This window comes from Mustela nigripes, chromosome 9, assembly GCF_022355385.1.
Source record: "Mustela nigripes isolate SB6536 chromosome 9, MUSNIG.SB6536, whole genome shotgun sequence".
Lineage (NCBI taxonomy): Eukaryota > Metazoa > Chordata > Mammalia > Carnivora > Mustelidae > Mustela > Mustela nigripes.
Window position 1 is genome coordinate 77,886,195 of NC_081565.1, and position 23,571 is coordinate 77,909,765.

At 40.1% G+C, this 23,571-nt stretch overlaps 1 protein-coding gene and 1 long non-coding RNA gene across 2 annotated transcripts in view; one reads left to right on the forward strand and one right to left on the reverse strand.

Annotated features, from left to right (window-relative positions):
* ALDH1A1 (aldehyde dehydrogenase 1 family member A1) overlaps window positions 1-21,454 on the forward strand; it is a 52,857-nt gene extending 31,403 nt beyond the window's left edge. The window contains exons 8-13 of the mRNA XM_059411857.1: window positions 1,674-1,776; window positions 3,736-3,920; window positions 7,848-8,012; window positions 12,424-12,581; window positions 16,071-16,145; window positions 20,829-21,454. Coding sequence (XP_059267840.1) covers window positions 1,674-1,776; window positions 3,736-3,920; window positions 7,848-8,012; window positions 12,424-12,581; window positions 16,071-16,145; window positions 20,829-20,901 — 759 coding nt within the window. The 3' untranslated portion in view covers window positions 20,902-21,454. The remainder of the gene's footprint in view (window positions 1-1,673; window positions 1,777-3,735; window positions 3,921-7,847; window positions 8,013-12,423; window positions 12,582-16,070; window positions 16,146-20,828) is intronic.
* LOC132024810 (uncharacterized) overlaps window positions 1-23,571 on the reverse strand; it is a 25,120-nt gene extending 1,549 nt beyond the window's left edge. The window contains exon 1 of the long non-coding RNA XR_009406313.1: window positions 23,503-23,571. This is a non-coding gene — a long non-coding RNA (uncharacterized LOC132024810). The remainder of the gene's footprint in view (window positions 1-23,502) is intronic.

A 23,571-nucleotide genomic window follows, 5' to 3' on the forward strand; every position in this document is an offset into this window, starting at 1 on the left:
GTCCTGGGATCGAGCCCCACATCGGGCTCTCTGCTCAGTGGGGAGCCTGCTTCCTCCTCTCGCTCTCTGCCTGCCTCTCTGCCTACTTGTGATCTCTCGCTGTTAAATAAATAAATAAAATCTTTTTTAAAAAAAGATGCAGAAAGAATTCAGAGACTTCAAAGGAAGAAAAGAAAATATTACGTAGAAAACAAAAGATTCTTAATCATCATCTTAATGAAAATTTAATAAGAAGTGTACCATGGAAGGAAAATGGTATAAAAAGAAATTTTCCGACAGGATTTCCCAACCGCAAGGCTAATCTTAGGTTCTTTTTATTAACCTATACTAAAGGATTTGATTTAGTGCACGACATCTTTAAATAAGATAAAAACTTTGGCAGATTCATTATTGCTGTGCTCTGTAAGGCACAGTAGCAGTCAGTTCAATAACCACCTAAAATTCAAACAGATGCTCAGCAAGCACCTGCTTATCTTTTGTTCAGTTGGGAGAGAAACTTTTTATTAAAATCTGATGTGTCAAATAGGGAAAGAAAAAAAAAAAAAAACCCAGAAGCAAGATAAAAGGAATCATCTTTCAAAAAGAAAAGCAAAGATCATTTAGGATGTTAGGACTTCAATAAAAATAGTAAAGAGGAAAGAGTTACAAAGCAGGCCAGGTCTGAGGGGTGGAAAAATAAAATAACTACAGCAAATCTTGATGGGACATGATCCACAGAGGAAAAAAAAAAAAAATGAAAACAATGCCTTTCTATGAAGAGGGGCAACTAGCATTAAGGAAGAAACCAGAACAGTAGGATTCCAGCTAACTGAAGCAGCAGCCCAGAGCCCAGATCCAATTTCTTTTTTCTAGCTCCACGGTTCAAAGGTGTGGAAGGAGACAGGAAGGGGGGTGGGGGTGGGGAGAGAGAGACCTGGCAAGCGACCAGAGTTAAACAGCCCCCACTGTGACAGTGTGTCCTGAGAAGTATGCAGGGACAGGACTTTGTCACGGCCACCAGCGAGGTGGTATCTGTTTGGGAAATTGATGGGTTTGCAAATAATACAATGCGAGGGAGACTGGGAATCCGTCCTCATGAGGGTTCCATGGGGGAGGGGGTATAAGAGGAAGGAAAAGTCGTGTCTGCAAAGACTCCACAGAGCGAGCTTCGCAGAAGGGTTCCGGTATCAGCCGGACCCCGAGGAAGTGTGGGACTGACGGAGGCCCAGGTCAGGGTAGACATAGAAGGAGAAACAGAGATGAGGTTCCGGGGGCAGTAAGTATGCCAGTTCGGACAGAACTCTCTGGATTTCAGTAGCAGGATGAAAAGCCTGGAAAAGCAGGATGAAAAGCCAAGAAGGTAAGTGATGGTTGGATCATGACGCGCCCCGTCCAGCAGTAGAAACATGAAGTTCTGATTAAAATGAAAAACACCTCCTGTCCTTTCTGTGCATCAAGATCAGCCGTCCTCTTCTCCATATCTGTTCTCATGAGTGTTTTTCTGATGCCTCATGTTTGTGTCCGGACGGCGGGACCTTTGATACCAGAAGGTGCCAAATCTTGAGAAAAGCCACTTAATGTTTCTCCCCAGTGGAACTCAACTGTGGCACAGACCGCATATACATTTAAAGGCTAAATAAAGCCACCTTCAGGAGAGCGGGTTCAGCCTTCTGCTCTGTAATGCTGTATTCCAGGTTGGCAAGATGATCAAAGAAGCCGCCGGGAAAAGCAATCTGAAGAGAGTGACCCTGGAGCTGGGGGGGAAGAGCCCCTGCATTGTGTTTGCCGACGCTGACCGTGAGTGGGAGCCATTCTTAACTTTTCACCCCTCATCTTGGTGTCTGGCAATGCCAGACCGTGACCTTGAAGTTTATAAAAGGGTTTGCTTCTAACATCCAAATGTAAGGCATTAACCAGAACCCAGGATGACTCTTGAAAATCTCTCCAAAACTGTCCTAAAATGTCATAAGTAGATGAGTCTAACACAGACACTCTTTCTTCCTGGTGTGGAATAGATGGCCATTTTTTTTTTTTAAGATTTTATTTATTTATTTGACAGAGATGACAAGTAGGCAGAGAGGCAGGCAGAGAGAGAGGAGGAAGCAGGTTCCCTGCTGAGCAGAGAGCCCGATGTAGGGCTCAATCCCAAGACCCTGAGATCATGACCTGAGCCGAAGGCAGAGGCTTTAACCCACTGAGCTACCCAGGCGCCCCTAGATGGCCATTTTTGCAGCTGAACTCTAGGTGACTGTCTTGTACTTAGGAGCCATGGTGTTTTTGTTTTTGTTTGTTTTTAATTCCATGCCTGTAAATATTAGCATTGGGTTAGGCATGATGACGTACACCCAGTTGTGCTGGACTGGGACCAACTGGAGAGATGGCAAATGTCCCAATTTTCATCTCCCTTCACGCAGGGTCATACACACATGAAATGAACGGCCCAGAAGACAATGATACTTAGCATTTAAGGATTGTCTCTCTCTCTCCTTTTTTTTTTTCCTGGCAAGTGTGGTCAAATTTACATATATTCCATCTATAATTAGGATGTGACTCCACTATACAGTATCCCTGGTTCATCCTGATTATATTATTGATTAACCTCCCACAATTATTTCCAAGATGGGAGTCAGTCGACAGTGACCAACTGTCAGGCATCCATCTCATTCTGTCTTTGACAGCTACAGGATGAGGCAATGAACAGAAATGGCCCGGTGTGATCTCAGCCGAAGCTTTTCTGAACACACTGCCTCGTTGTATATTCTACAAATATGATAAGAGTCCTGGTTTTTACCAAACCTTTCTAGAAACTGTTTCCACTCCAACTTAAGTGGATGTGCTTAATTCACGAAGTCAATAGAGCAGTACTCAATTGCTTTCCTTTGAATTAAATATTCAACAGTTAAAAAATTAAAATGTGGAGAAAACTTTCTTCAGGTTGTTTAGGGTTTAGTGATAACAACTTATTTCTCCCTTTTAAGACCCATCCTACCATCTCAGATACATAGATAAGAAGAGTTTATGGGCATGTATGAAATAACATGGTGTATTTTAAGTAAAGGTGGAAAATGTTTTGTCTAGAACAGCACTATTAAGGTGGTAGAGTGATTTCGACTATTATTTTCTTTTTCAGAAATACAACTTTTCCTATTGATCAGGGTGTCTAAAAATATTTTTAAATTATTTAACGCAATAGATAGTTCATGTTTTCTTTGTCATTTAGTTAAAATCTGAGGCGTGAGCTATTCAGTCATCTAACTAATGATAAGCAGAGATGTTTATAAAAACCATGTACAGGGTCGGTCATCTAGGTGGTGTAATCAGTTAAGCACCCACTCTTGGTTTCGCGTCTGGGCATGATCTCAGGATCCTGGTATCGAGCCCCAGGTCGGGCTCCACAATCTACAGAGAACCTGCTTGAGATTCTCTCCCTCTACCCCTCCCCCTGCTCTCTCTTTCTCTCTCTCTAAAATAAATCTAAAAGAAATCATTTATAGTGGGATAGGATCTTGTGACACTCTCTGTATTCTCAGTAGTCTCTATATTAATTTTTTCAGATTCCATATTCGTGGCTAATATTTCTGTATCAAATGAAGGATTAGAAAGTTTCATTTGTCACCTGGCCAATGCGGGGAGGGGGCGTTTGGATCTGTATCTGACCATGCATCTCACAGTGTCCTACTGCCCCTGAGAGAGATGCATACAAATGCGTCGTGTTTAAAAAGTGTCCCTTCTTCCGTGTGGCTGTCTCCTCTGCAGTGGACAATGCCATCGAATTTGCCCACCACGGCTTGTTCTACCACCAAGGGCAATGCTGCATAGCCGCCTCCAGGCTTTTTGTGGAAGAATCGATTTACGATGAGTTCGTTCGACGGAGCGTTGAACGGGCTAAAAAGTACGTCCTTGGAAATCCTCTGACCCCAGGAGTCAGCCAAGGCCCTCAGGTGAGTGTACAAAAGAAGAAATAGCAGTCACAGGGGACAAGAATAAAGTGTCCTCTTTAGGTTTACTTTTTATTGAGTAAGATCATTTCCTTACCGCAGATCTTCCTAGGGGATCACACTGTATCGGTGTGGTGTTTCAAAAAAAAAAAGCAGTCACTCATTCCCAGTGTTAAAGAAAGTTGTGCAGCCCTGGCTTCATGTCTTGAAACAGTTTAAGAAGCCTGTTGGCAATCGAAGAGGTGAGGACAAACAGCAAAGGCTGTCACTGTCTTGTCCCCTCCGTCCGCACACCTCCTGATCCCTGCGTGCCGTCTCTGGCCATTGGAAGTTCGTGTGGAATCCTGGCATTTCTTTCTCCCTCAGGACCAACCCTTTGTCTCAGCTACCATCCCACAGACGCGGGCCGCTAGCATGCCTCTCAGTTCACGCCGGCCTTCACGCACTCTGACGGGCCTTCCAGTGTTGGCCTGAGTGTTCTAGAATGTCCCAGGTCTTGGTTTTGGGCAAACTTCTCATTTCCGGTGGAAAAGGCCAGTTGTGCCCTTAGAACCATTGTCAACAAGAGGGTCTTTCTCTTGTCCAAAGGCTACATTTGCCTCTTCCTTGCACAGTGACCTGTTCATTGTCTGTTACGCGAACTCCTGGATCTTTCATTCTGAGTTTACTCGAGCCTTCTGGGATCTTGATCTAGAGCGGCGTTCTCAACTGCAAACAGTTTTGCCCCTCACCGAGGAAATATTTGACAACATTTTGTCTCAACTGGGGTGATTGAGAGGGAGTGGTCCTACTGGCATTTAAAGGAGGGTGGAGGCCAGAGATGCTATAAACATTTTATAATGCACAGGAGAGCCCAACAATTAAGAGTTCTCTGCCGCAAAATGCCAATAAGGCCACTGTTGAGAAATCCTTTTCTGGAGTGTAGACATTAAGCGTAGAGTCTTTATTCTTTCACACTAAAAATTATACACTGTTCCATGCTATTGATTTGAAATGAACACTGTTCTTAACACACTCACTAAGCCAAAAATAAATTTTATTAGCCAAAATTTATTGAATGCTACTATCAGCTAAACCCTGGGATAAGGACCTGGCAATGCCCAAAGGAACAAGAATATGCTACCTGACCTCATGGAGTTTACATTCTGGAAGAGTTAAAAGGCTGTCTTGGGGTTTTTCTGCTCATGCCAAGACAGCCAAGTAGGAAAACCTTAGGGTTTAGGCAATGCCAAATATTAAAACCTAAGAGCCCTAAAATAACTTGTCTGGTAAATGAAGTAATATGTGGTTTTATTTTAATCACATTATATTTATATTTCTTCATTGGTGAAATGATTTTCCAATTTGATTTCATAGACCAAAATATGCATTCTTTTTAAAAATTTTTTAAAAACCTGGAAAAATCAGTATTTTCACTTGCAAAAGAAGTAATAATACCCACATCAAAGGTTATAGCAATATCAGCAGAAGTGGCATCTTGTCCTAATGCAGAGAGATGGACTTTCAAAATAGAGGTTAGATTTTAAATCTAACCTCCCTGAGGCTCTGTTTTCTCCTCTGTAAAATGGAAATAGTAACACCAATCTTGCAGGGTCACCGAGCTGTGAAATGCAGTAATCTCTCCAAAGCATCTGAATGCCTGGTTCACAGTACGTGCCCAGATGTCTGTTGAGTAAATGAAAATTGCACGCTTCCATTTATACCTACAGTGACAATTACTATCACAGATCAATAACTTCATATATCTGCTCTCATTGGTTTTGTTGATCTATGGTTTCCAAATAATATGAAGGATGTGTCAGTATCATTTCTCAAACTGTCTTCTTTTTCAGCCCATCAGCCCTAAGGAATTAAAGAATTTGCACATTCAAACACATCAAAACGTATACTTTGAGACTATTACAATGCCATGCCCTATTACATTTCATAGACTAGCCCATGAGCTAATGGCCCATCACACAGTAAAGAGCCCTTGCTACATCCTAGCCTTACTGAGAAGTTCCTGAGGGCCATAAGGAAAGCCAAATCCAGATATGGCCAGTCTGAAACCTTCTGAGGAAGATTTGTATTTACGGTGAAGCAAAATTAGCCAGACTACACGGAGTATGTCTGTAGGTATAACTGAAAACTTCCATCACTAAGACTAAACTCTTGTGCAATGTTCTCGATCTTTCCTGTGCATTTGAATCACCTGCGAGTCTCATTAAAAATGCAAATTCTGATGCAGCAGGTCTTGGGTGAGGCCTAAGAAATGCATTTTGCCACCAAGAAATGCGAGGGTTGCTGGTTAGAATACCATATTGTTGATAGCCTGACGCTGCACTATGAATTCCTGTATTCTTAGAAGTTACTGACCATCTAAGTTTTCCAACAAAGAAATCCGTTCAGCCTTTACCTTCCAGTTAATAAGCAAGAGTAGGACTGTCCCCAAATATCCACTCTGGCCACAGGCAGGGAAAAGTTAGAACTTAGGAAATACATCTTAAGATGAAACCGCCCTCCCCTCCAAAATCATGATTTTTGATGCTATAGTGAGATTAATGTTTTGGCATAGGCCAGAGAAGCTTTGCACGGAGATACTTGGACCCTTGGCTAGTTGCTGGCAAACATGAACATTTTAACCAGGCACAACTTATACCACCCCTTAGTCTGGCTGTGGTAAATACTAGGCAGCAATTTAAATATCAAACCAACAGTTATTAAACCAACATTATGACTTCCTTAATCTGCTGGAAATGAAGAGATGTTTTCTTTTTGAAATATTCAATTAAGTATCGTACACTAAGGAGGACTGAGCAACTATTTTGCCAAATTTTAGGAAACGGTTTGTGGTTTCAAATAGCACTTAATCTCCTTGGATATGGGAGCAGGGCTGTGTGCTGTTAGTCTGAGACCTTTTTCTGGGATTTGGATGGCGGGGAGATTTCAGGATCAAATAGGAAGATGAAGAGCGACACTTTTTAAGTAATAGGAAAAGACAAGTTGAATTGTCAAAAGGCTCTTCACCCTAACTTCTAGATCTTCGATCTTGTTCCTTTAAAGCTTAATTCTGGCCACCCCTGACACAGGGCAGTCTTCTCCAGGGATTCAGGGTCCAAGAGTCACCCAGGCCCTCTCAAAATAGGAATTGAGACAGGACACAGGCCTAATTCCAGTGCGTGGAGGGAAGATGGGTACTCTGGGCATCCCAGCCAGAACTCTGGACTTAACAGTTTGGGGTCTGTTTGTTTGTTTTCCTTATAAAAAATACTGTTTAACAAACCATTAAGGCTCCGTAATTCTTGCCGTGTATTTAGATGGGTTCTATGTAAGGAAGCAGGATGTTAATAATCAGGACCTGCTGGAAATTGGTATCAGCCCCACTGAGACCGCCCCACGGGGATCCGGCTAGGAGGACACGTGGGCTGTGGTCGGTGTGGGTCTGGCCAGATGAGGCTTCAGGAATGAGGGGAAGCAAACAGAGGTCTTGGAGTCTTCAAAGCCTGAAAGCATTTTCTTTCTGGCTGCCATATTGAATCAAACCTAGTATCAAAGTTCTCTTCTCCTTTTCCTCTCAATATTTCAGTCAGGACTATAGTTTCCAAGTACGTCCGTTTGACTATTAACAGGCATTTTTGTTCTGCTATAAATACATGACAGTTGTGTGAAAAAAGTTTACATTTGTTTGCAGGGCTGATACGCTTTGCTTATGTAACTGCAAAACGAAAGCCGAACACAAATATATATCTGTAAGTGCTCTTTCTGGAAAAGTCAGGAGAATAAGCACAGAATGAGTCCGATCCACTGTCGCTGTTTTGATGGAAGATTTCACTTAATAACAATATTCCAGCATTCTGAAACCCTCATTAACAGGCTGGGCGATATGTATCCTTATAAAGCTTATTTAACCTATTCATTTATTTTCCTTTCTGGGTGGTGTTTTTCCTACAGATCGATAAGGAACAGTATGAAAAAATACTTGACCTCATTGAGAGTGGGAAGAAGGAAGGGGCCAAACTGGAGTGCGGTGGGGGCCCGTGGGGGACCAAAGGCTACTTCATCCAGCCCACGGTCTTCTCTAACGTGACAGACGAGATGCGCATTGCCAAAGAGGAGGTAAATACGTTCCTTCTCTCCCTTCCCTTCTGTGCCGTATTTTCTCAATGTGTGTGTACAAAGTGTCCCTTTGAAAGTCTCAGCCTTTGGGGACCCTGGGCGGCTCAGTTGGTTGAGCACATCACTCTTGGTTTCAGCTCAGGTCATGACCCCCACGAGATCAAACCTGGCAACGGGCTCCACACTCACCCTGGGGTCGGCTTGTCCTCTCCCGCCCCTTCCGTCCCCTTCCCACACACTCTCACACATGCTCTCTTACATCTAAAATAAATAAATCTTTATAAAATAAAATTCTCAGTTCTCTTAACCTCTTTCTTTGGTAAATGTTACTTTTCTTTTTTTCTTTTCAGATTTTATTTATTTATTAACAGAGCGAGAGATCACAAGTAGAGCAGCAGGCAGGCAGAGACAGAGAGGCAGCAGCAGGCTCCCTGCTGAACAGAGAGCCCGATGCGGGGCTCGATCCCAGGACCCTGGGATCATGACCTGAGCCAAAGGCAGAGGCTTTAACCCACTGAGCCACCCAGGTGCCCCAAATGTTACTTTTCATTTCTTTTACTGATTAATGTTTATTTGTAATCAAAACTAAAAACAGTAAGGAAGTCATGAGGCCAGGCAAGAATTTCTAGTCGAAGACCGATCGGGATGCTTAACAATGTCTAGGGGCTTCTTCCACAGCTCTAAAGTAATGGAAAGGAAAGCTTCATTTGGTTGTTGCTTTCTCTCCTCTGCAAAGAAATAATATATTCAAAAATAACTGGAAAATGACTACATGATATGTAATCATTTTTTTTAAAAAATTAAACCTCTTGGGCGCCTGGGTGGCTCAGTGGGTTAAGCCGCTGCCTTCCGCTCAGGTCATGATCTCAGGGTCCTGGGATCGAGTCCCGCATCGGGCTCTCTGCTCAGCAGGGAGCCTGCTTCCTCCTCTCTCTCTGCCTTCCTCTCTGCCTACTTGTGATCTCTGTCGAATAAATAAATAAAATCTTTAAAAAAAAAAATTAAACCTCTTACTTTGTGATCACTGTAGATTCAGCTGTGGGCATGAGAAATAATGCAGACAGATCCCCTCCATGTTCACCCAGTTTTCTTCAAAAAATGGTCTCATCTCGCAAACTATAGCATAATATCACAGCAAGTATGTTGACATTGAAACGGAGAAAACGGAACGTTTCATCTGCACCTGAATCCCTCATGTTTCTTTAAGGGCCAAACCCCTGTCCCTCCTCTACCCGCCCCTCCAATCCTTAACCCCCAGCTTTCCCTTAACCACTAATCTGCTTTCCATTTCTATAATTTTGTCATTTCAAGAATTTTGCATAAGTGGACTCATACTCTGTGCAACCCTTCGGAATTGATTTTTTTTTTTCACTCAGCTTAATTTTCTACAGATTCATCTAAATTGTTGCATCTCAGGAGAGTTTGTTTATTTTTATTGCAGAGCAGTTCTCTTGAAATTGGGAAGACTGAATCCTCTCACTTCATTCTTCTTCAAAATTGTTTTAGCTACCCTCGTTCCCTTGCTTTTCCATATAAACTTTAGAATAAGCTTGCCTACATATATTTTAAAAAATCTTACTGGAATTTTTAGAGAAATTGTGTTAAACATGTCTATCAATCTGGTGAGAATTAACGCCTTGAATGCATAGACTCTAGCAGTCATTGAACATGGCCTGTGTCTTTATTTATACCTTCCATGATTTCTTTCATAAGGATTTTATAGTTTTCGGTGTGTGAGCCCTAAACATGTTTTATGAATTTATGCCTAAGTATTTTTTTGAGCTATTGTAAGTAGAATCTTTAATTCTGGTACACATATGCTTATTGCTAGTATAAACAGATGTAACTGATTTTTGATATTTTCTTGATGTTGCTGGACTCAGAAATTGTAGGAGGTTTTTAGAGATTTCTTGGGAATTTGTATGTAGACAGTTATGTCATCTACAAATAGGAAAAAGGATATTCCTTCTCATCTGTATGCTTTTTCTTTTGCTTGTCTTTTTCGTTTGCTAGAATCCTGGCATTATGTTGAATAAGAGTAGCAAGAGTGAGCATCTTTGCTTTGTTCCCTATCAGAGCGGAAAAACGTTCACTCTTTGCCACTGAGTATGATATTAGCTGTGAGATTTTTCATAAATGCCCTTAATCAGGTTTTCGAAGTGCCTTCCGATTCCCAATTTGTTGAGAGGAAAAGGAGGATGGATTTTGTCAAATGCTTTTTCTGCATCAACTGAGACGATTCTGTGGGTTTTGTTTTTTTTTGTTTTTTTTTCCTATTCTACCAATGTGGTGTCTTGCATAGATTGATTTTTGCATACTGAACCAGCCGTGTATCTCTGGAATGATTTCCACGTGGTGATGGTGTATAGCTCTTTGTAGGTATTGCTGAATACTATTTGCTAACACTTTTAAGGAATATTTGCAGTAGTTGATATTGGACTATAGTTTGATATTTGTCTGCAGTTTGAGGGATATTGGTCTGATTGCTTTTGTTTGTTTGCTTTGTTTGAGTGCTTTTATTAAAATGAGAACCATTTAATGATTGCTAACTATGTGCCAGGTATAGTGCTAAGTGCCTAATAGTCAATGTAAAACACAAGTATACTCCTATGAAATAACAGAAATACAAATGTTTTATTTATGTGATATACAGATTTATATTGCTGACATTCCTATTCATTTTTGTAAAGTTTAGTGTATATGTTTATATAAATGTTTATATAAATATATTTAATATAAACACAAAATATTCTCATTTAATTCTCACAGCCTCTTGAGAGAAGTGTCAATATATTGTTTTCTTATCGTGGAATCTCTCTAATATAAGAAGAGAGCCTGTATGTGGTCTTTTCTTCCCAGAGACAAATACTCTCTTTTATTATTTTCACCTATTTGGACTGGTATTATTTTTCTTTTCTTATTTTTTTTTAATTTTATTTATTTGTATATGTGCTGCTGAAGCAAGCACAAGATTTTATTTATTTGACAGACAGAGATCACAAGTAGGCAGAGAGGCAGGCAGAGAGAGAGGGGGAAGCAGGCTCCCCACTGAGCAGAGAGCCCGATGTGGGACTCGATCCCAGGACCCTGAGATCATGACCTGAGCCGAAGGGAGGCTTTAACCCACTGAGGCACTCAGGCACCGCAAGACTGGTATTATTTTTCTAAAAAAAAAAAAAAATCTCAGAATATTTATCTGGTGTATAATTTCTACATTATGTTTTAATCATTGGCAACTAAATAAAATTCAACATTTTGAATTGAAAATTCTGATCCAATAATTTTCTTAAATAATGGCATGGTAGTTGTTATCCGTTTCTACATATTATATGTATTTTATCACCCTGTGAATATAACATGTCAAACTTTTTTGAATCTTTTTATATCTTTATGCCTTTTGTATCTTGAGCTCTCCTTTGAGCCAACTGTGATAGATGTTTCTGTTATCATCCTAAGTAGTAGATAAAAACCCAAGGCCCAAAGCAGAAAGGAGGCAGCTCACATGGCTAGTTCAAGGCAGCTTGAGAGTGTCGTCTGCTCCTCATGACCACCACTCCCCGCTCTGTGTGACCGACCGTTGCTCGTACGAACCTCATTACCACCCAGTCCCACTTAACCTAACAGCACAAAATCCCATGGAGCATGTGGGGACCGTTCTGTTAAAAAGTGATAGGGTGTTAATGTTAGGAGGAGGATTATGAATAATTTAGGCCACAAGTCAAATTTATAGATGAGGCGACTGAGATCCGTAGAGCTTAGGTGGCTGGTTAGTGTTAGATATAGATGGGCTCTTCAAACTAGAAGGCTCTCTTAAGCCCATTTCTCCAAACTCACTATGTCCATTGGTTTGCTCCTGGCCAGTGGCCAGCCAGTGTCTCTTTAAACAGCATCATCACCAGGTAATCCATTATTTCTTAGGCTTTTCCATGTTTGGACAATGCTAAGCATTAGAAAGTTTTGCCTCTGGCAACACATGAATCCCTCCTGGTATGTTCTGCTTGTTGGCCTCATAGCTTCACTGTGCCCTTGTCCACATAAGAACCATCCACATACTTGAAAATCACACTCATCGCCCATATGACTCCTCATGCTCTATATGCTCTTGGCCCTGTTTTCAGCTCTTGTACTTCCTAATTTTCCTAGACAAATATATTGCAATTAAATATTTGGTGAGCACAAGGTAATTAATGTTAAGAAGATGTAATCCAGAGATATGACATATAACTATATAACTAGGCTAGTTTGCATTTAGGAATTATAAATAATCTACCTAGTAGACAGAGGGTTTTCTTTTTTTTTTTTTTTTTTAATTTAATTTATGATAGCTTGTAGGGGAATAAAACTACAATACCATGGAAAAACATTTAGTTTTAACCTATTACTTTGATTTCTTTCATTTTTTATGGTATAGATATTTGGACCAGTGCAGCAAATCATGAAGTTCAAATCTTTAGATGACGTGATCAAGAGAGCAAATAACACTTTTTATGGCTTATCAGCAGGAATCTTTACCAAAGATATTGATAAAGCCATCACAGTCTCCTCTGCTCTGCAGGCTGGGACAGTGTGGTAAGTCCAAAGCGCATAAGATCATCTTTTCAATGTTAGTCACATTAACATGTTACTTTGAACTTTGTTCTTTCCTTATTTACCTATCGTTTTTTGAGGTATTGACACTGTAGTATTTTCAGGGGTATGACACAATAATTTGATATTTGTATACACTGCAAAGTGATCACTACAATAGGTCTGATTATCATCAGTTCTTCTCCAAAACTAATTTTTTTTTTTGTGATGAGAAATTTTAAGATTTACTATCTTGGCAACTATCCAATATGCAATACAAAATTATGTACTACAGTTGCCACGCTGTACGTTATGTCCCCATGACTTACTTATTTTATACCTGGAAGTGTGTACCTCTAAGTGTGTTTTGTGTTTTAGATTCCACACGTAAGTGAAGTCACAGTATCTGTTTTTCTCTGACTTCTTTTATTTAGTATAATACCTTCAAGGTCCATCCGTGTTGTCACCAATGGCAAGGATTTCCTTCTTTTTTATGGCCGAGTAGTATTCCAATGTACACATTCTCGCATCTTCTTTATCCGTTCATCTGTTAATGGACACTTTGGTTGTTTCCATATCTTGGCTATTGCAAATAATGTTGCAATTAACATAGGGTGCATATATGTCTTTAAAGAAATGTTTTTATTTCCTTTGGGTAAATATTCAGCAGTAGAATTGCTGGATCATAGAACAATTCTATTTTTAATCTTTCGAGTTACTTCCATGCTATTTTCCACAGTGGCTGCACCAATTTCCACATCCACCAACTGCCCAAGAGAGTTCCCTTTCCTCTGTGTCCTCCCCAACACGGTGATTTCTTATCCTTTTGAAACTAGTCATTCTGACAGGAGTGAAATAATCTCTCAAGTGGTTTCAATTTGCATTTCCCTGATAATGAGTGATGTTGAGCATCTTTTCATGTGCCTGTTGGCTATTTGCATATCCTCTTTGGGAAAATGCCTATGAAGATTCTTCTCCCCATTTTGTTTGTTGGACTGTTTTTTGATTGTTTGTTGTATAAGTTCTTTATGTAGTCTGGAGGTCAGTCTCTCATTAGACATGATTTGAAGATACCTTCTCCCATTCAATATAGATTGTCTTTTCGTTCTGGTAATGGTTTCCTTGGCCATGGGGAAGTTTTTTAGTTTGATGTGGTCCCTAATTGTTAATTAGTGACATTAAGTCATTGATCAAAGCTGAGATGCAGACCTACTTGACTCAAAAGTAGTGATTCTCAACCCTGGCTGTGCCTTGGAGTCATCTGGGGAGTTTTAAAAATTAAACTGGACAGAGGCAGTGACCCTCAAATCCATCAGTTGTACCAATCTCTGGGACTGAATGGAGACTTTTATGTAAGGAGTATTTCTCAAAGCTCCCATGTGATTCTTTGTGCAACTAGAACACAGAAAATGCTAAAATGCTAAAATGATTCTTTCTGTAGTAATGTTTTCTGTCAGAGACTTAAAATCAAGCAAATTCTTAAGTAACCAGGAGGGCTAGTGGTTGAAGTATAATTTTCCTATGATAAAATTATTAATAAGGTTCAGCATTACTATTAGATGTATGTATATTATCTCCAATTACTAAAAACTTACTACACACTAACCACTATCAGAAGGACATTCTATTTTTAAAAAATAATAACCTGGTGAGATATTTCCACTTCCATTGTACAGAGGAGAAAATATATGCTCCGAGAAGCCAGACACCTTCCTCAGTATCCCCCGGGTACTAAGGGGGCACAGCCAGGGGTCTTGGGCTTGGAACCTCCCTCCTTCATAACGAGAAAAGGCTGTGGAAGGAGAATCAACTGGCAAAGCTGATTATTTTGAAATTAACGGTTTTCTCTGAGTATTCGTTAGTTCTCCAATGACTTAAATAGTTTCATTTCCAGTATAGGGTCAAAAGAGCAAACTCATTTTCTGCAAGGACAAGTTTCAGGTTTTTAACTTTGGAATGTGAAATGCCTGCTCCAGTAGACTGAGCATATGACATCATTCTGCCCAGTGGTGTGGAAATCCCCAGTCAGGAATTCCTCTGTTATTAAAACAGAGGCATATTCTTACTGCTATTTATTCTAGAACATAATTCTAGTTCTGGCATGGTCCCAGGCATAGTTTCCACTTGGTGTTTCAGGATAATCATTGAATCCCAGGGTTGATTTTACTCATCATTTCAGAATAGGGACCTAGCTTTGCAGAAGAACAATTAAAGCTGAACCAAGTTGTGTTTTGAAAGCATACATTTATTTAAGGAGCCCTGCTACAGAAGGAGAGACTTGGAAGAAACTGTGGTCCGGTGGGATATGTGGAGCTCTGGGAATTTGGACAGTAAATGCTTTAACTGAGGGGACGTCTGAGTATTGTCTCCGGATCACGTTCACAGTCAGATGTCCGTGCATCATACAATGTATCTAGGGGTCACATTGTTGTTCTCCTATTATGGTAACATCAAGGGATGTTATTTTATAAATTTTTTTAAAGATTTTTTTTTATTTATTATTTTATTTGACAGACAGAGATCACAAGTAGACAGAGAGGCAGGCAGAGAGAGAGAGAGAGAGGAGGAAGCAGGCTCCCTGCTGAGCAGAGAGCCCGATGCGGGGCTCGATCCCAGGACCCTGGGATCATGACCTGAGCCAAAGGCAGAGGTCTTTAAAGCTCAGAGGCTTTAACCCACTGAGCCACCCAGGCACCCCGGAGAGGAAATATTTTAAAAGAACCTTGTTTTTCCTTTAAATTGTGTGTTTTCTCCTTATGTATAATGAGAATCATATAGGTCATTAAATTTTGCTGTTCACCTTGGCCATCAGGAGATTGAAAGTTAAACAAATTGCTTATGCCCTGCGAAACTGTATTCTTTTTCTTGTCTTGAACTTTCATCATCATTTTCCTTCACTTTTAATTACTCATGTTCTTATAATTATGTTTGTTCATAGACTATCTTTTAAATATTTTACGAAACATGGCAAGGGATAAACAAATCAATAGTGAAATCCAACTCCTACAAAGGCCCATTAAAGTAATTTATTAAAAGAATTAATGGAAAAAGTGAACTGAGTCATGTGATAAATATTACAATTGCGAAAGATAACTGATTCTAGCCTTTTACGTACACAATCCTCAAGGGATTTATAAAGCTTATGAATATAGGCAGTGAAAAACACCCACCCCACACACACCAGTTCTCTGGCAAACCGTGTCCTTTCTCCTATGGCTTATGGGCTGTTCTGTCATCTATAAATCAAACTACAGTTTCTCAGGGACACAATCCGCTACACCAGAAGGACTGTCCACACACACAGCTGCACCATTCTCTTTCTTTCTAGGTAGTACATACACGTTACTGCATTCTAATTTATACTACTGCTTTAAAAAAAATAACAATGAGTATGCTGTATTGAAATCAGCAGGGTTGTTAAGGTTGCTAACATTCCAGATTCAGGAGTTATTTTCTCAGTTAGGATCTACAGTATACTTCTTCTTTTCCCAGGGTGAATTGCTATAGCGTGGTATCTGCCCAGTGCCCCTTTGGTGGATTCAAGATGTCTGGAAACGGAAGAGAACTGTAAGAATAACTTTCTATTCAGATAAATGCTTCCCTTGATCAAAATGACTGTCATTCCAGCAAATCGATCCGTACTTGCTACTTGAATTAAAACCTGCCTCTGTTCTTTCCTAGAGATTCGTACTGTCAAATAGCTTTTAAATGCTGGATTTAGCCCATAAGTGCAAGAAAGTGTTGGCAGAAGGGAACTGTAACATATTACACTCCTACTATTCATGAGGGACCACACTAAGCACTTTACGTTGGTTACTGAAATGTTGCCTACTTTTAGAGTTTCTTGCTATGTATAAGAATGGAATCTATCTGGGAAATATTTCCAAAAAGGAAGCAAAACTACACATTGATGACTAAGAAATATGAAAATATAATGACACTCTAGTCATTTGAATATACCTCTTTAAAAAGTAAATTAGTGTCTTTATCTCAAAAAGCTCAGTGTAAGAAGTTTCTCATTTGTGGGAATATTTTGATATGGAATCTAAAATTTTAAATTACCCAAATTAGTTCTTTTTGCACTAAAATATAAACTGAAAAGGAAATTTAACGACGGAAAAGATGTTTTATAGTCATGACTAGATTGAGAACATATATATAAATTCATTTACAAGGCTTCAAATTGCTTTTGAAACCTGGGTATATAGACTCTTTAAAAACGTACATATACATATGTATACACAGAAAGTGGTAGCATTATATTTGGTTAATGTTGTTCAAACGGTTTTAACCATTTCATCTCAAAATTTTCTTGTATTTATCAGTATGTTTTAAAAGTCATAAAGAATAAAGACACATCCTATACAGACCTCATGGAATCAAGCGTAGGAAAGCTGCCCATTCTGTAAATAGCAAGTAAGAATGAGCCTCAGTTTCTAAAGGTCACAAATGCATTAAATAGGCATCTACTTTGTCGTTTAAATAAATCAGCAAAATTACAATGAAGCAATCATCTTCAGGGAGCCAGTAGAAAGGAAGAATCATAAAATGGTTCATCCTCCTTCTCAATATGTTCACTAAGCATTTGCTCTGTATATCAGGGCCCAGGAGTTAGAGATACGCGATACCCCAACCCATCCTCCATGTAACTGTGGTGGCAGCAAGAATTTCTAAAAGGATAAGTTGTGCAACAGAATCTCCTCTCCTCACACTGTGAAGTGAACAGTCGTAGACAAGGAGTTCGTAAGTCGTGGAGGTAGAAAAGCAGATAAAATGCAGAGCACAGCACTGACTGACAGAAAATCTGGGCACCACCGGAGTGTAACATTCATGGCATTGCTTTACCTCTCACGATTTTGTCTGTCCAATATGATCAGTAGTCGTGGTGGGAACAGGACGGGGGGAACACACTGCAGAGACTCAGTGAGCTCCTTTCCATACTGAAGATTCCATAGTTTTAACCCTTGTGGGAACTCAGTGAATAAGAACTTACTGGCAGCTGACAGAATCAGAAAAGACCGCACAGAAAACACAGGACTTGATCTAGGCCATGAAACAAATGTCAGATGTCAGGAAGCAGAGAAGGGAGCGTTCCTGAGGTTACATGTGGCGCACTGCGTGGGGCTAGGGGGTGGGGAGTTAGTGAATTTTGATGGCTGGTGGGGATTTATGGGGTTGGAGAGTATGATTTTAGAGTTAAATAGGATACAGATTAAGAAGTCTTGCATTCAAGAAAATTGGCTTGCCTTTTGTTGAGGAAGCAGTGAAAAACCATGGGTATCTTTAGAATGTTGGTGGGGAGAGAATGAGCTTTTTACAAGCTCATCTCGTAAAAAGAACATGGCGTCGTAGAGGAAGTGTTATGGGATCCTAGCCGACCTGCACGAGAATCCCAGCTGCACCTCTTGCTAGCCATACAGTCTGTTTCAAGTTGTACCACTTTGAGCCTCTGTTCCCTCCTATTTAAGATGGAAATGCTAATAAGCCTCTTAAGATGGCTGTTTGAGAGGCCAGCGACACACTGTGTGTCCACCCCACAGCATTCTGTCACCAGGTGGGGCCTCGGCAAATGGTTCCTTCCCTCGTTCCTTTTCTTTGTAACATCCATTATTACAGAGCCCCTTAACAGAACTAATTACTGTACAAAAAGCTTTAATTTGTATTCTGTACAAATACAAGCTATACAAGCTGTATTCTAAAGGAGAGTTAACTCATTCTTGGCCCAGCTACCTAACACGTTTCCCTAAGAACGCTGAAGACAAAACAATCATAAGGGACAAAATGACGAAAGCAGACCAAATATATCAATTTTGTTGAATACAGTTTGGTCCAACTTTAAGGTTGAGGCATAAGGAAATCAAGTAAGAGAGGGAAATGGAAAAATAAAGATCAAACATAAATAATTTCTTAAAATTCTGTTACATGCATATAATTTCCTTCTACATCTATGTAAATACAAAGAAGCGTTATACTGTCATATTTTTTATTGCAAAAATTCTGGCTGAGGATGCTGTTAATGTCTACCTGAACCCAAATTTGGCCAACTTAATTAACAAGTCATTTACTGCAAGATGTTTAAAGAGAATTACTGAAGCAGCAAACTTACATGACTCCCAAGAGTTCAATTACAATTTATCCTTAAAGACAGAAGGGTGAATTGATCAGTTGGGAACAGAGTCCTCAAAGAGCCAAGACGAACGGTGCGCAGACTTCAGCATGGTGGTAATACTAAGTCCCTGAACTTGGGATTGGTCTCCGTTCATGGTGCTGGCACTGGACTGAGTCAAATGGTAGAAACTCCTTCCTTTGTGTAACTGTGCTCATTTTTACTTGAGTGAACGAAGTCACTGGAGACTTTACTAGTATACGGTCGCAAACTTAATCAGTTCTTAGCACCTCACAAGAGATTTCTTTCCTCCTGTCCCTTGCAGGAAAGGGAGGCATGAAAGGGCTATAAACTACCGGACTTCCAGAGAAAGCACATGAATCTGTTTGTTCGGTTCTATGCTCCAAGTCAGTGTAGCGAACATTATCCCCGTGCCCACTGAAGCGGCACCAGGCTATGTTCTGGGGACAGAGAGAGAAAGTTGTAACTTGCTTACCGGGATCTTATCACTACAGTGTGGACCCGGGGGAGATGCAAGAGGGTCCCGCAGAGGTTTGCTGGAAAGAGAAATCTCGGGCCTCTCTCCAGACCTACTGAAACAGAATCAGCATTCGAACAAGGCCCCGGTGACTGGTACCTTGAGGATTTTAGAAGCACAGAACCAGTAGCCCACAGAGCCGCAAGACAGAGAGAAATGCAAACAAATGTGTTTGTGTTGTATTGCAGACATAGGAATGTCGATGCGTCGGGATACTTAGGAGCAGGACTTAGTTCAGCCGGAGTAGGACAATAATCACACGTAGTACTCTCCTGAGAGTTTCAAGTGTCCATGTCACCCGAAATACAATGGAAAGCCCATTGGCAAAAATCATGCGTTAATTTATCTAACTTTGTGAGATAAAATACTTACTAAAATATTATCCTTTAATGGGTTTCAGACAACTGAGGCTAAGTCCTTTAATTACTTTGAAGAACATGTTCATTGAAGCTTTCAGAAGGTATTTTCAGAAGCTTAATTGCCCAAGAAAATAATCAGCGTTAAGAGGATTAGGTTACCACGAGAAGAAGTTGTCTTCTACATACCTGTCTTCATCACCAGAAGGGAGGGGAGGGAAGAGATCGAGATCATTTTCCTGTCAGCCTGCATGTGCCCGAGTTATGATTTTGAGAGTGCCGCTACGTACATGCGAGTCCTCTCACCAAAACAATATAGAGAATAACGAACCCAAGGCTTTTAGTCATTTCTTCAAAAGAGAGTAAATTACGGTTTCCAAAACTGGTAGGAGCTCTCAGTAAACCCAATAACGGGTACCAGGATGCTAACTGGTTGACTCAGGTTAGTTCTTGATCATTTGGGTTGGGTTTAAGAGTTAGATAAGCACATGGCAGGGGCTGAATGAATAGAAAAACCCTGAAACCACAAAAAGCCCAAAGGTCTGAATTTGGGCCACTGAACTCTCTCTTCTCTCTCTCGAAACAAAAAAGAAACAAACTCTAACAATAAAGGTCGGTATTTTTGTTTTGTTTTGTTTTCCCCCAAACCAAGAGATACTACTAAAACTACATACAGCTAGAAAATATGTTTCAAACTCTATCAGGGCACGTTAGCATGAAAATGCCCCGTCATCACTTCTGGGCCAATCACACACAATAAAACTGTTGAGCTAAGCTCCACTTGAATTTATAGTTTTACTGCACCACTCAAGCGATTATATATTACGACTTCTCCTCTTGTACTATATCTCTCTTACTTATTCGAACCTAAACTAGAAGTGTTACAATTCTTGTTGGACTGCATTATCTGGGTTTTTTTTTGTTTTTTTTTTTTTTTTTGTGGTGAGCTTGTTTATAGTCAAGCAGAACAATGTCAAAACTAGACAATTTATGTGAAAATCAACAGAACGCACATAGTCATTTAAAATGCAAAATAATAAAAAGAGCTTTAAAGTGTTCCCCACAAGGGGATTTATGTAAGACCAGATATCTTCTGGTTGGCTGGCTACTATTTGAAATGCTTCCGTACTCAGAAAATATTTTCCATTGTCCCTAGCCAGATAGGCAAGAACAAATCTGTACTAAACCATGGACCATGGTCCATTTGCACTACTGTGTTAACTTCTGTGGGTTTCTCCCCCTCTCTCCAGGGGAGAATATGGTCTCCACGAATACACAGAAGTCAAGACGGTCACAATGAAAATTTCTCAGAAGAACTCATAAAGAAAGGACAAGAACGGAGCAAAACATCCTCAATGACTAAGCATCTCCTACAGTCACTAATATATTGTAGTGGGTTTTAAATACAAAACTGTTCTGTTCTTGATTTTTCTTAAACATCAGCTAATCATATTAGTATTAAAACTACACATAGAAAACTTGACATGTAGCTTATTCTGAAAGAATCTTTTCTCTTCTGATATGTGACCCCCTCCCCGCCCCCAAGTCCTATCTGTAAAAAAAAGGACGGATCTGATGTAAGAGCTCTCCAAACTCTGTAATGGCCATGCACTTCTCTTTGTAGCTACTTGTCCAGGATAATCATGTTCTAGAAGAGGACCAGTTGTCATGTAGCTTCTTTCTCTAATGACCCCATAAAGTCCTTAACACACCTTTGAACTGCAGAATAGATCTGTTCTGTTCCCAGTAGTTGTGAAGTCACTGGAGTTTGTTGAGATGTCGCCTAGAATGTTGTGTCTGCTTGTCAAAGGAAGTAATGCCTGAAGTCCTTCGCTGTAACCTAAACATAAAGCTTAATAAAAACAACCTTGCATGATTTTTGTTAAGTCTGAATTTTTTTAAAGACTATTTATTTATATGAGAGAGAGAAAGAGCATGACTTGGGAAGAGCAGAGGGAGAGGCAGACTCTGTACTGAGTACGGAGCTGGACCTGGGGGGGGGGGGGGTGGGGGGGGGGGGGGGTGCAGGGGGAGGTGGGTGCGGGGGGATTCGATCCCATGACCCTTAGTGAGATCATGACCTGAGCTGAAATCAAGAGTCAAACACTCAACTGACTGAGCCACCCAGGCCACCCTGGTTTGAATTTTTTAAGTAGAAGTTTTGTGTATGGTTATTTACTCTTCCTATCACTGGAAATCAGTGTTAAATTGGACATCAAGATGAATTTAAGAATAAAAGTCTGGGCGCCTAGGTGGCTCAGTGGGTTAAGCCTCTGCCTTCGGGAGTCCCGCATCGGGCTCTCTGCTCAGCAGGGAGCCTGCTTCCTCCTCTCTCTCTCTCTCTCTGCCTGCCTATCTGCCTACTTGTAATCTCTGTCAAATAAATAAATAAAATCTTAAAAAAAAAAAAAGAATAAAAGTCAAATCCACTCATTCTCTAATAGGTAAAGAAACGTATTTTCCTTTCCAGAGGAATTCTTGAAATCAACAGCAAACATCTGAGGTAGGTGGGTGGCTTCAGGCTTTAAGCAAACATTTACTGAGTTTCTAGAAGGTTCTGGGTGCTACATTAGGTGTTATTAAACACACACAGCCACCACACAAACAAGTGAATAATGGATGTTCCATTACCTCAAGATGCTTTGCTTTAGTGGAGAACAAAGACACTATACAAAAAAAAAAAAATGATGGGGCATTGAAAGGGAATGAGAATTCAAGGAATCTGAAGAGCTTGGTAATAACGTACCAAAGGGGAAGGGATGACCTTTCACTGAGGGAACTGAAAAGAGCCTCATGAAGGAAATTTCACTAGATCTGAGACTTAAAAATGAGCAGATTTGCAGTGAATGAAGAAGGAAAAGTTTCTGTAACATTCTCTCAGGACATGTTCCTCTGGGGGGAAAAAAAAACTGGAAAAATTCTCTATCATATTTTCCTCTCTTGGAGTTTCAGATTGCACGGCAGTGTATTCTAGAATCTGAGAAGTCCTACAACTCGTTCAGTTTTGTTTCATACGGATTTTCTTCTAGATTTATTTAACCAGACACTTTCCATTTCTCCTACCCTCACTTAACACCTTTTAACACTAAGGGACGCACATTGGAGGGTGCTGTTCTGAGCATCAAATTAGCACTGAGTGTTCTGACGAGAGCGCTGGGGATCAAGGAGCAGCGACTGGCACAATTGTCCTCTGTGGACACTGAAGAAGTTACATATTTATGCCCTGATACAAAGAACTTTCTGTCTGGGCTCCCACAGAGAAAGTAAAAATAAGTGAATATTTTCTGTGTATACATATTCCAAAATGTTCTTAATCCAGCAACCCAAAATTTAAGCTTAATAATGTTTAGGATAACATTTTTTTCCAGATTCAGATTTTATAAACATAATTGCTTATCATTTTACTGTAGCAGATCCCTCAGTAACACTATTGTTAGGAAACGTAACAGCTGTCACAGTCCAGCTCCACAATGTGTGAACAAATGGAATTCTTTGGCTTCTTAGACCCAAAATAATTTCAACTCCAACTGCAAAAGTTTTTCAGAACTGTGTGGGCCTAGAAGATTGGCAATCCAGACTGTCTTGTAAGATGTGGGACACAATTATCACTTTGAAAACTGGAGGAATCAAAGGCCTGGGAAGAACTGAAAAATCTTTGGACATTGCAAAGAAAAAGTACCCAAATACAGAGGAGGGCTGTGTTTTCCCAAAGCCAGACAGTGTCTACATTTTTTTAAGAGATGTGTTTAAAACCATGCATAAATAAATTAATAGGTAGACAAGTTAATATTGTAATGGCAACCCACCAGAACATTCTACAATGTAAAACAAAGAGGTGAAAGACAAAAGCCAGAAGCAACTTTAAATATTTGAAAATTAAATCTTCATTGTATAAATAAGAGATTACAGGATTAAACAAAATACCTGTTTCATATTGGCTTGTCCTGAGCCTCTAGACATTATTTTTCTTTCTTTTCCTCCAATGTATAAAGC